The 12,178-nt window shown below is 50.3% G+C and overlaps 1 protein-coding gene across 1 annotated transcript in view; it reads right to left on the reverse strand.

The window, feature by feature from the left end:
* Positions 1-1,629, reverse strand: part of PARVB (parvin beta) — a 51,736-nt gene extending 50,107 nt beyond the window's left edge. The window contains exon 1 of the mRNA XM_066590196.1: positions 1,367-1,629. Within this exon, the coding sequence (XP_066446293.1) occupies positions 1,367-1,463 (97 nt within the window). The 5' untranslated portion in view covers positions 1,464-1,629. The remainder of the gene's footprint in view (positions 1-1,366) is intronic.
* Between the last annotated feature and the right edge of the window lie 10,549 nt (positions 1,630-12,178).

A 12,178-nucleotide genomic window follows, 5' to 3' on the forward strand; every position in this document is an offset into this window, starting at 1 on the left:
AACACTGGCAGCTCCTTAACCCCTTCAGTCCGCACAACTCCACGTAAGGACTCATTCACACGGCCGCCATGCTGCGTGTTTACTGCGTGTTTACGGCGTGCGCGCGATACGGAGGCTTTTTTTGTACCAGTATTGCACTTTGTTTTCACGTGCGAAAAAAAAACAAAAACCGTGCGAGCGTCCCGCCGGTGCCGCAATTTTTCCCCCATTGTCTGCTGACAGCATGCGTAAAAACGCAGCGAATACGAACACAACTGCGCGTTGACTGATGGTGAATTTCAGTCAGTGATTCGGACCAAGATACGGCGCGCTGCGAATTTTTTTTTATGTGCGTGTAAAAAACGCCAATGCAGATCGATGGGGTTGCTGCTGCCGCTCTGCGCACAAAGGCGCGTCCACACAGGTATTTTGGCACATATTCCCCGCCAAAATAGGTTTACACTGCGCGACCCGTAGATGTCTAATGGGAAATCGGGCGCCGGCCGGTCTTGACGTCGCACTTTTTTATTCCCAATGTGTATTTATAATACGTATCGTGGAAAAGACACAACGCGCCGCCGGCTGCTCAGGGTTTGCGCCAGTTTTTGGCTTTGCAATCAATGGGTTCCAACATACGGGCCGTTGGGTTCGGTCGCCCCGCGAGCTCACAGGGTGTGTTCTGCCCCGCGATCCTCCTCCACGAGGGACATGTGAATGAGCCCCAACCGCGAGGCTCCCGCACGCCGCCCGCAGGCCGCTTCAGGGGTTACGTCTCCGATACGTTTTGGAGGAGAGAAAATGAAGTTAAAAAATGAAAATGATCCGTTTTTTTCCCCCCCTGACATTATTGGGGTTTTAAAAAAAAAAAAAAAAGAATCCGTGCCGTTTGCGGTCGCTTCCGTTCCGTCGGGATGATTTGTAACTTACAACCGGCTGCGATCGCGGATTGGTCCGTCCAAAAAAAAGAGAGAAAGGGGAACAAAACAGAAGCCTTTCTGGTTTTTAGGAACCCCATTGAAATGAATAAGAAGGGGGGGGGGGGGGTCAGTCCCGTTAACCCATTCCCATCCAAACCCGCTCTACAGTCTCTTTAACACATTCCTGTCTGCTTCCTTTAACCTATTCATGCCCAGATCAGCACTAGTCCGCACCATTAACCTGTTCATGCCTGACCTCACTACATAGCAGGCAGCCTATTAACCCCTTCCCTCCTGCAGCCGTCGCACTGCCTGCCTTAACCCCTTCCCTCCTGCAGCCGTCGCACTGCCTGCCCCTGTTAACCCCTTCCCTCCTGCAGCCGTCGCACTGCCTGCCCCTGTTAACCCCTTCCCTCCTGCAGCCGTCGCTGTGCCTGCCCCTGTTAACCCCTTCCCTCCTGCAGCCTCACCTTCTCGGGCTTTCTTCTTCCTCACCAGGGTGCCCCCCAGTTTGCCCAGGAAGGTCTCATCCTTCCTCATCTTGTGGCTCGGCGGGGAGGCTGACATCTTCCCCCTGGATGTCCTGATGTGATAGCGGGAGACAGGAAGAGGATGTGGTGAGCCGCACACTTATCAGCCGCCAATGGAAGGGAGTGGAGGGCTGGTCAGGAGGGGAGTCCGCCCCGGGCTGCCGGCGACCAGTGTGGCCAGTCGGGGGGATTATCACATTCCTGCTCTGCCCCTCCCCCTCCTGCAACAGTTGGGATCCAACCTGGAAAGTTGGTGTCAGTCACTGACTGCTGCCCCCTCACCTGGAGAGACCCCCCAGACCACCAGGAGTGACAGCAGCCTGTGCCTGACTAATGGGTGCTCTGCAAGTATGCCATATACTGCCATCCAGTACTCATATACTGCCATCCAGTGCTCATATACTGCCATCCAGTGCTCTTATACTGCCATCCAGTGCTCTTATACTGCCATCCAGTGCTCTTATACTGCCATCCAGTGCTCTTATAGCTGCACCCAGTGCTCCTACAGTCCCATCCAGTGCTCCTATAGCCCCATTTAGTGCTTCTGCAGCCCCATCCAGTGCTCCTAAACCTCCATCCAGTGCTTTTACAGTCTCATTCAGTCTTTCTTTAGCCCCATCCAGTGCTCCCACAGCTCCATCCAGTTCTCCTGTAGCCCCATCCAGTGCATGTATAGTTCTGTCCAGTGCTCTTATAACTCCATGCAGTGCTCCTACAGTCCACCCAGTACTCTTAGAGCTCCATCCAGTGCTCCTACAGCCCCATCCAATGCTCCTACAGCCCCACCGAGTTCTCCTATAGCACTATCCAGTGCTTCCACAGTCCCATCCACTGCTCTTGTAGCTCCATCCAGAGCTCCTGTAGCTCCACCCAGTACTCTTAGAGCCCCATCCAGTGCTCCTACAGCCCCATCCAATACTCCTGTAGCTCCACCTAGTGCTCCTACAGCCCCACCCAGTTCTCCTATAGCTCTATCCAGTGCTTCCACAGTCCCATCCAGTGCTCTTATAGCTCCATCCAGAGCTCCTGTAGCCCCATCCAGTGCTCATATAGCCCAATCAGTGCTCCTTTAGCCCCACACAGTGCTCCTGTAGTCCATCCAGTGCTTCTACAACCCCATCCAGTGCTCCTGTAGCCCCATCCAATGCTCTCATAGTCCCATCCAGTGCTCCTGTAGCCACATCTAGTGCTCCTACAGCCCCATTCAGTGCTCCTTTAGCTCCATCCAGTGCTCCTACAGCTCCATCCAGTGCTCATATAGCCCCATCCAGTGCTCCTATAACTCCATCCAATGCTCCAGTAGCCCCATCTAGTGCTCCTGTAATCCCACCTAGTGCTCCTATTGCTCTATCCAGTGCTCCTACAGCCCCATCCAGTGCTCCTATAGCTCCATTTAGTGCTCCTACAGCCCCATCCAGTGCTTCTGTAGCCCATCCAGTGGTCCTATAGCTTCATCCTGTTGCCCCATGTTGCACGCATAGTCGCATCTAGATCTCCTGTGGTCCCATCCTTTGGTTCTGCAGTCCCATCCATTACTCCTTTAGCCCCATCTAGTGCTCCTGTAACCCCATGTTGGGCTCCTGTAGTCCCACTGGTGTTCCTACAGTCCCACCTAGTGCTCCTATAGCTCTATCCAGTCCACCTACAGCACCACCCAGTGCTCCTATTGCTCTATCCAGTGCTCCTACAGCCCCATCCAGTGCTCTTATACTCTATCCAGTGCTTCTGTAGCCCATCCAGTGGTCCTACAGCCCCATCCAGTGCTCCTTTAGCAACATTCAGTACTCCTGTAGCCCCATCCAGTGCTCTTATAGTCCCATCCAGTGCTACTTTAGCCCCAACCAGTGCTCCTACAGCTCCCTCCAGTGCTCCTAAAACTCCATCCAGTGCTCCTACAGCCCTATCCAGTGTTGCTACAACTCCATCCAGTGTTCCTACAGCCCTATCTAGTGTTGCTACAACTACATCCAGTGCTCCTGTAGCTCTATCATGTGCTCCTACAGCCCTATCTAGTGCTCCTACAGCCCTATCTAGTGCTCCTACAGCCCCATTTAGTGCTCCTATAGCCCCATTTAGTGCTCCTATAGCCCCACCTAGTGCTCCTATAGCCCCATTTAGTGCTCCTATAGCCCCATCCAGTGCGCCTACAACCCCATCCAGTGCGCCTACAGCCCCATCCAGTGCGCCTACAGCCCCATCCAGTGCGCCTGTAGCCCATCCAGTGGTCATACAGCCACATCCAGTACTCCCTTAGCCCCATCCAGTGTGCTTATAGCTCTATCCATGCTCCCATTGCCCGATTTAGTGCTACTACAGCCCCATCCAGTGCTCCTGTAGTCCCATCCAGTGCCCCTTTATCTCCTTCCAGTGCTCCTACAGCTCCATCCAGTGCTCATATAGCCTCATTCAGTGCTCCTAAACCTCCATCTAGTGCTCCTGTAGCCCCATCTAGTGCTCCTGTAGCCCCATCTAGTGCTCCTGTAGCCCCATCTAGTGCTCTTACATCCCCATCTAGTGCTCCTACAGCCCCATCTAGTGCTCCTACAGCCCCATCCAGTGCCCCTTTATCTCCATCCAGTGCTCCTATAGCTCTATCCAGTGCTCCTAAACCTCCATCTAGTGCTCCTGTAGCCCCATCCAGTGCTCCTACAGCCCCATCCAGTGCTCCTACAGCCCCATCCAGTGCTCCTATAGCCCCATATAGTGCTCCTATAGCCCCATATAGTGCTCTTATAGTCCCATCCAGTGCTCCTACAGCCCCATCCAGTGCTCCTATGGCCCCATTTAGTGCTCCTACAGCCCCATCAAGTTCTCTCATAGTCCCATCCAGTGCTCCTGTAGCCCATCCATTGGTCCTACAGCCCCATCCAGTGCTTTAGTAGCCCCATCCAGTGCTCCTACAGCCCCATCCAGTGCTTCTGTAGCCTCATCCTGTGCATCTATAGTTCCATCCAGTGCTCCTATAACTCCATCCAGTGCTCCTTGAGTCCCATCCAGTGTTCCTACAGCCTCATCCAGTGCTCCTGTAGTCCCATCCAGGGGCCCTTTAGCTCCATCCAGTGCTCCTAAACCTCCATCTAGTGCTCCTGTAGCCCCATCCAGTGCTCCTAAACCTCCATCCAGTGCTCCTGTAGCCCCATCCAGTGCTCTTACAGTCTCATTCAGTCTTTCTTTAGCCCCATCCAGTGCTCGTACAGCACCACCCAGTGTTCCTGTAGCCCCATCCAGTGCTCGTACAGCACCACCCAGTGTTCCTGTAGCCCCATCCAGTGCATCTATAGTTCCATCCAGTGCTCCTTTAGTCCCATCCAGTGCTCCTACAGCCCTATCCAGTGCTCCTACAGCCCCATGCAATGCTCCTATAGCCCCATCCAGTGCTCCTGTAGCCCCACCTAGTGCTCCTGTAGCCCCACCTAGTGCTCCTATAGCTCTATCCAGTGCTCCTATAGCCCCATCCAGTACTCCTACAGCCATATCCAGTGCTCCTACAGCCTCGTCCAGTGCTCCTATAGCCCCATTTAGTGCTCATACAGCCCCATATAGTGCTCTTCTAGTCCCCTCCAGTGCTCCTATAGCCCCATTTAGTGCTTCTATAGCCCCATCCAGTGCTCCTATAGCCCCATCCAGTGCTCCTACAGCCTCGCCCAGTGCTCCTATAGCCCCATTTAGTGCTCATACAGCCCCATCAAGTTCTCTTATAGTCCCATCCATTGCTCCTGTAGCCCATCCATTGGTCCTACAGCCCCATCCAGTGCTCATACAGCCCCATCTAGTGCTCATACAGCCCCATCTAGTGCTCATACAGCCCCATCTAGTGCTCCTACAGCTCCATCGTCTGCTCCTGTAGCCCCATCCATTACATCTATAGTCCCATCCAGTGCTCCTGTAGTCCCATCTAGTTTTCCTACAGTCCCATCCAGTGCTCCTATAGCTCTATCTAGTGCTCCTGTAGCCCCATCCTGTACTCCTGTAGCCCCATCTAGTGCCCTTGTAGTCCCATGCTGGGCTCCTGTAGTCTCACCCAGCGTTCCTATAGCCCTATTGATTTCACCTATCCAGTGCTCCGATAGCTCCATCCAGTACTCCTACAGTTCCATTCACTGCTCCTATAGCCACATCCAGTGCTCCTATATTCTCATACAGTGCTTTTATAGTCCCATACAGAGCTTCTAGAATCCCATAAAGAGCTCCAATAGTCCTATAGAGAGCTCCTAGAGTCCCATACAGAGGTCCTCCAATCTTATATAGTGCTTCTCCAGTTCTATACAGTGCACTTCTTGTCCCAACCAGTACTTCTACAGTTCATTGTAGTTGTCCTATAGTCTCATCCAGTGCTCTCGAGGTCCCATATACTGTTCCTATATTTCCATATGGAGTTCTTGTAGTCTCCTATACCACCATCCAGTGCTCCTAGAGGGACATACAAAGTGCCTATAGCCTCATGCAGTGCTCCTAGAGTCCCACAGAAATCTACTATAGTCCCCTATAGAGCTCCTAGACTCCCATACAGATTTCCTATAGCCCTCTACAGGCTCCTAGAGTCAACGGAACTTCAATGCGATTTTTCCTTGGCAAGCAGAAATCTATTGCGATGGCGCGCCGGAAGAAGCGCTTTACCATACTATGTTATGAACGGTATTCTCTGCTCTGTCCATGTGCAGCCGGCCTTATTTAGGGGGTCTTCTCTTGGGTCTGTATTTAAAGGGGTCTGATCTGAGGTTTGATTTCTATAGGAGGTCTGATTTAGGGGTTTGATCAGAGATCTGTATTTAAGGGGTCCTGTCTAGGGTCTCATTTATTTAGTGGGTCCTATCTGGGGTCTGATTTATTTATTTAGGGGGCCTAGTATCTTTAAGGAGTCTTGTCTGAGGCCTGATTTATTTAGGGGTTCTAACTTGTTTAGGGGGTTTGGTCTGAGGCATATTTATTTAGGGGGGTCTGGGGGTCTATTTGAGTGGTCTTCTTTAGGGTCTAATGTATTTAGAGGGTCTCCTCTGGGGTTTGAATACATTTAAGTATCTGGACTGGTATGAATGAATTCTGAGGTCTGGTCTGGGGTCTGTATTAGTTTTGGGGTTCAGTCTGGGGTCTGTATTAGTTTTGGGGTTCAGTCTGGGGTCTGTATTAGTTTTGGGGTTCAGTCTGGGGTCTGTATTAGTTTTGGGGTTCAGTCTGGGGTCTGTATTAGTTTTGGGGTTCAGTCTGGGGTCTGTATTAGTTTTGGGGCTCTGGACTGGGATTTGACATCTCTTGCGGCTAAGACAACCCCCTTAACAAGGCGTGTCGTAGTTTTTCTCCGGCGCCATGTTCATGCCGTAGTGGTGAGTGTATTACACGGGGTACTTGGAAAGTTTATTACTAAAGCTCCCCCAAATGTAGATATGACTACAAGGATCAGGATGGCAGGAGCGGATGTCTATCTGTGCGGCTGGAAGCCTCCCCTGACTGCACCCCTGATCCCATACAATCCATTGCTATTAGTGGAAATAGTCATAAGCCAACCCAGCTGCAGCAATAGCGACTCCTACAGGCTATATGTTAGTACTGCACTAAGCGTCATCCACCCTGACCATACTTGCACGATACTTTGCATTAGCTCATTCTAATACAAACATACAGATTTTGCAGGAGGCGATCTTAAAGGGTGTGTATACTTTTGCAAGCACTTGTCCATTGCTGCAGGGCATCTAATAAGAAATAGGAGAAAGGTAAAAACGAATCAAGAGGAAAGAATGTCAAGCCAATCCTTGTCAGCACCGTCATCCACTTGGAATCCGATGTCGCCACTGTGAAAGAACTTGCGGATCAAGAATAGGTCTCTATAGTCACCTACAGACCCACCGCTAAGCCCCCATACTTGGAAGGCCATCATGCTTGGCCACAAGTGATAGCCTATGATGAGGATGATAGGTGATGTACAGTAGTATTATAGCGGTATTATGTAGGCAATGTATAGAAATACGGTATTATGGTGTTATACAGGAGATGTATCATAGCAGTATTACGTAGGTGCTGTATAGTAGCTTTATGGTGTTATTATGGAAGCACTGTACAGTAGTTTGGCAGTATTATGCAGGGGATATACTGAAGTAGTATAATGTAAGTGATAAACGCAATGTATACCGTAGTTTTATGGCAGTATTATCTAGAGTATATACAGGAGATGTAGAGTAGTAATATAGCAGTATCATGTAGGTGATGTCGGTATTATGTAGGGAACTGTGACGCTCCAGGGGGTATAAACACCAGGCAAACAACAAAGTCCGTTCCTGTTGGTTTATTTACATGAGAGGTTATGACATAAACAGCTGGTATCCCAGTAAAAGGGGAAGAAATCAAAAGTCCTTCAAGTTCAATGCAGTAAATAGTCTGAACGTCTGAATGTCCTTTTTATCCATAGCAATAAACCATATAGCAGCGGTAGTTCTGGTTCAGGCAGTCTTTACCAGCTTGAAGTGGAGCCTCCTTGGTAGCAGCCTCTTCGCAGACTTGTGAGTAGCTTCCTCTAGTCAGTCGTAGGGACAGGGATCTCATACTGACTCCTTTTATATCTAGCAGGTGCCGGAGCTCCACCAGGTTCCCTGGCTCAGGTGAATAGCTGTACTGGAGAGAGGAGGTGAGGCCTACATCACCGAGTTGAGCAACCATCCATCCCTGACTTCTCCTCTCACCCTGCTACAGGAATGTACAGTAGCATTATGGCAGTATCATATAGATAATGTATAATAGCATAATAGACTGAGCGCCCCTTTAATTCGAGCTTCTCATTCCCGCCTCCAAGACTTCTCCAGAGCAGCATCGGTCCTCTGGAACGCACTACCAAAGGATACCCGGGCAATCCAGGACTCGCAGAACTTCAGGCGTGCTCTAAAAACGCACCTCTTCAGGGAGGCATACCGCATTCCCTAAGGCCTCATGTCCACAGGGAAAGTCAGGCCCGCTACGGATTCTCCATGTAGAATCCGTAGCAGGTCCCCCCTGCCCCGCGGACATGAGCGCTTAAAATAAGAATAAACTTACCTCTCGCATGCTCCGGATCTTCCCTTCGCCGCGGCTTCATCTTCTCTCCGTCGCGGCTGGATCTTTTTTCTTCGGCCCGGCGGATGTGCATGGCACGTCGGTTGCGTGCCGCGCGCATGCTCAGGCCCGAAGAAAAAAGATCCGGCCGCGACAGAGAGAAGATGAAGCCTCGAAGAAGGGAAGATCCGGAGCAGGTGAGTATATTCTGATTTTGGTCTCCCGCGGATCCGGACGGCTTCCATAGGCTACAATAGAAGCCTGCGGGAGCCGTCTGCGCGGGAGACCCGCACGAAAATGGAGCATGGTCCAAATTTTTTCATGCTCCATTTTTTTAAAAATCGCTTTTATTGACCATCTGCGGGTATTTATCTACCCGCGGGTGGTCAATGCATCCCTATGGGGCGCGGATCCGCGGGCAGGAGAAGAGTTAAAATCCGCTGCGGATTTTAATTCGTCCTTTGCCCGTAGACATGAGGCCTAAACAAACCCCTCTGTGCCTGATAACATGCTCCCTGACCTACTGACTGCCATCCCTGCTAGCCACCATAAACTGCTCCTGCAGTCATACTGTTACTGCCGTCACACGGCTAAATGTCTGACCATTGTCTATGTGTATATCACCCCTCACTCTCCACCACGCCATACCGTGCACATCTCCAGCCCCTTTACCTTCTGTATCACCCCACTATTCGTAGTATGTAAGCTCGTTGGAGCAGGACCCGCACCCCTATATTGTCTCCATCAGCTGATTGCTCTGTAACCGTGGTTCTGTAATTTTTTGTACTTTTGTCTTTCTGTATTCCCCCCTGTCTATGTAAGCGCTGCGGAATATGTTGGCGCTATACAAATAAAGTTTATTATTATAATGGTGGGATTATAAAGGAGATATAGAGTAGTATTATCTAGAGTATATACAGGGGATGTAGAGTAGTATTATAGCGGTATATTGTACGTGATGTATAGTAGTATAATCAAGGTATTATATAGATGTACAGTGGTATTATAGCTGTATCATATAGATAAGTGATAATCGTGCGTGTAAATGGCCTTTTCGAATAGTGTTATAGCAGTATCATGTAGGTGATGTACAGTAGTATTATGGCAGTATCATGTAGGTGATGTATACTAGTATGGCAGTATTGTATAAGCGATGTATACAGTTGGAATTTTATTAGTTCTTGTTCAGGGTTGGTCCAGATGATAATGATGTCATCGATGTAGCAGAAGTTGGCCAATGGTCTGCTGGGGCAGGAGGCCAGAAAGTCACTCTCCAGTTTTGCCATGAAAAGGTTGGCATACAGCGCTGCCATTTTACTGGACATAGAGGTTCTGTTAAGTTGCAGGAATATCTCTTTGCCAAAGGAGAAATAATTGTGTGTGAGGATGAATCTTGTGAGTTGTAACACAGATTTAGAGGCAACCCCACTGGCCTCAGGGTGCGCCTGGGACAGTTTCTATCTCAAACACATCAAACAGTCCATTGTCCAGAGTCAGGCCATCAGATACAACCGGATCTGCTCCAACCCAACAGACAGAGGAACATCTATACCATCTGAAAAGGACATTTATAAATCAGGGTGACCATCCCACCTCAACCAATGACCAAATCACCAGAGCCACCCGGATAGCCAGCAATCACCAGAGCCACCAGGATACCCAGAAATCACCAGAGCCAACAGGATACCCAGGAATCACCAGAGCCACCAGGATACCCAGAAATCACCAGAGCCACCAGGATACCCAGAAATCACCAGAGCCACCAGGATACCCAGAAATCACCAGAGCCACCAGGATACCCAGAAATCACCAGAGCCACCAGGATACCCAGAATTCACCAGAGCCACCAGGATACTCAGAATTCACCAGAGCCACCAGGATACCCAGAAATCACCAGAGCCACCAGGATACCCAGGAATCACCAGAGCCACCAGGATACCCAGAAATCACCAGAGCCACCAGGACACCCAGAAATCACCAGAGCCACCAGGACACCCAGGAATCACCAGAGCCACCAGGACACCCAGAAATCACCAGAGCCACCAGGACACCCAGGAATCACCAGAGCCACCAGGATACCCAGGAATCATAAGAGCCACCAGGATACCCAAAAATCACCAGAGCCACCAGGACACCCAGGAATCACCAGAGCCACCAGGACACCCAGGAATCACCAGAGCCACCAGGACACCCAGAAATCACCAGAGCCACCAGGACACCCAGAAATCACCAGAGCCACCAGGACACCCAGGAATCACCAGAGCCACCAGGATACCCAGAAATCACCAGAGCCACCAGGATACCCAGGAATCACCAGAGCCACCAGGATACCCAGAAATCACCAGAGCCACCAGAGTACCCAGAAATCACCAGAGCCACCCGGATACCCAGAAATCACCAGAGCCACCAGGATACCCAGAAATCACCAGAGCCACCAGGATACCCAGGAATCAACATCTCCAGAGGCTTTGTAGTGGCCCAGAGATAATGGGGTCCCTCCAGAATGTTCTATGTTTGTCTCATGTCACTTTCTTGCCAGTGTCTTGTTTGTGAAATGCATCAGGTATATGTGTATTGGATGGCTGCAGGCATGAAAGGGTTGGGCTGAGTGTCCACGGGCGGGACAGAATATTGCGAGCGATATTCCGCCGTGGTGGAGCTCTAATGCCACCGTGATTTTCCGCGATGAACCTATCTTAATGACAAATAAATAAAGTCATGCCGCAATTCTTAGATGCAAGCGATTTTCCGCTTATGTACATTGGGATGCACTTTCCATAGTTATCCTATGGAAAGCGTGTCATATGTGCTCCACATGCGATTTATTGCCGCCGATCACGCTATGACATATTTAATGTCTGGGTCATGTCTGGAAAATGTATTGTTTTGTCTAGTGTGATATAAAAGAATGGTCATGTGATGAGAGAGTCGAGAAGAGAGGAGGAAAAGAGAGAGATGGAAGATGTGTTTGCAAGAAGGCTATGCAGGTCTAGTCTAGTCCGTCTTGCATTCTGAGGACTAGCGAGTGACAGACAAGAGAAGGAGCATGGAAGAGTCAGAGAGATGGACCGTTGTTCCCACCTGGGCCTAGCCTTACCCGCCATCTCCAAGTGAATGTACGCGGACTGAGAGAAACGCGTGGAAATGTCATGTGTCCGGAGAGAGAGAGAAAGGAACCGCTAGCCAGTGAGAAGTGTGAGTGACTGACAGGAGAGAGTGAAGGAGTGTTACCAGGAGATAACCACAGATAACTGGGACTGTGGAGGTCTAAATACCCTGTGAGTCCTCCCTGCGTCACCATTTTAAGAACTGTTGGACTGCAGGACCGAACGTTCCCGGTACTATTTTATTTCTCCGGAATTTACATTTCCGAAGATCCACCGCAGAGGACGGAACGTTGGCGTCACGAGTGACAAGTTGGACTACAGGTAACCATGGTTACTATCCTTGTGATCTCCCCCAGCAGTAAGGAGGTCGGGTCCCGAGCTACCCTTAGGGAGGAGGCCGTAGAGCTCCGTGACAAGGTTATCTCTCTACCCAGCTGTCTCCTCTGCTGAGGGCCTGCTCCTTCATGCATGACTGGAGAATATGGGAAATCTACAGCAGAGATAACACGCTGGCCTGGTGACCCCCCTAACACCAATTCAGGGACCATAAAATTGTCACATCACTGGACTAATTATGTACGTGTTATTCAGGCGTGTTAGAGGATCGGCAAGTGTTTCCCATTGTTTT

This window comes from Eleutherodactylus coqui, chromosome 2 (assembly GCF_035609145.1).
Source record: "Eleutherodactylus coqui strain aEleCoq1 chromosome 2, aEleCoq1.hap1, whole genome shotgun sequence".
Classification (NCBI taxonomy): domain Eukaryota; kingdom Metazoa; phylum Chordata; class Amphibia; order Anura; family Eleutherodactylidae; genus Eleutherodactylus; species Eleutherodactylus coqui.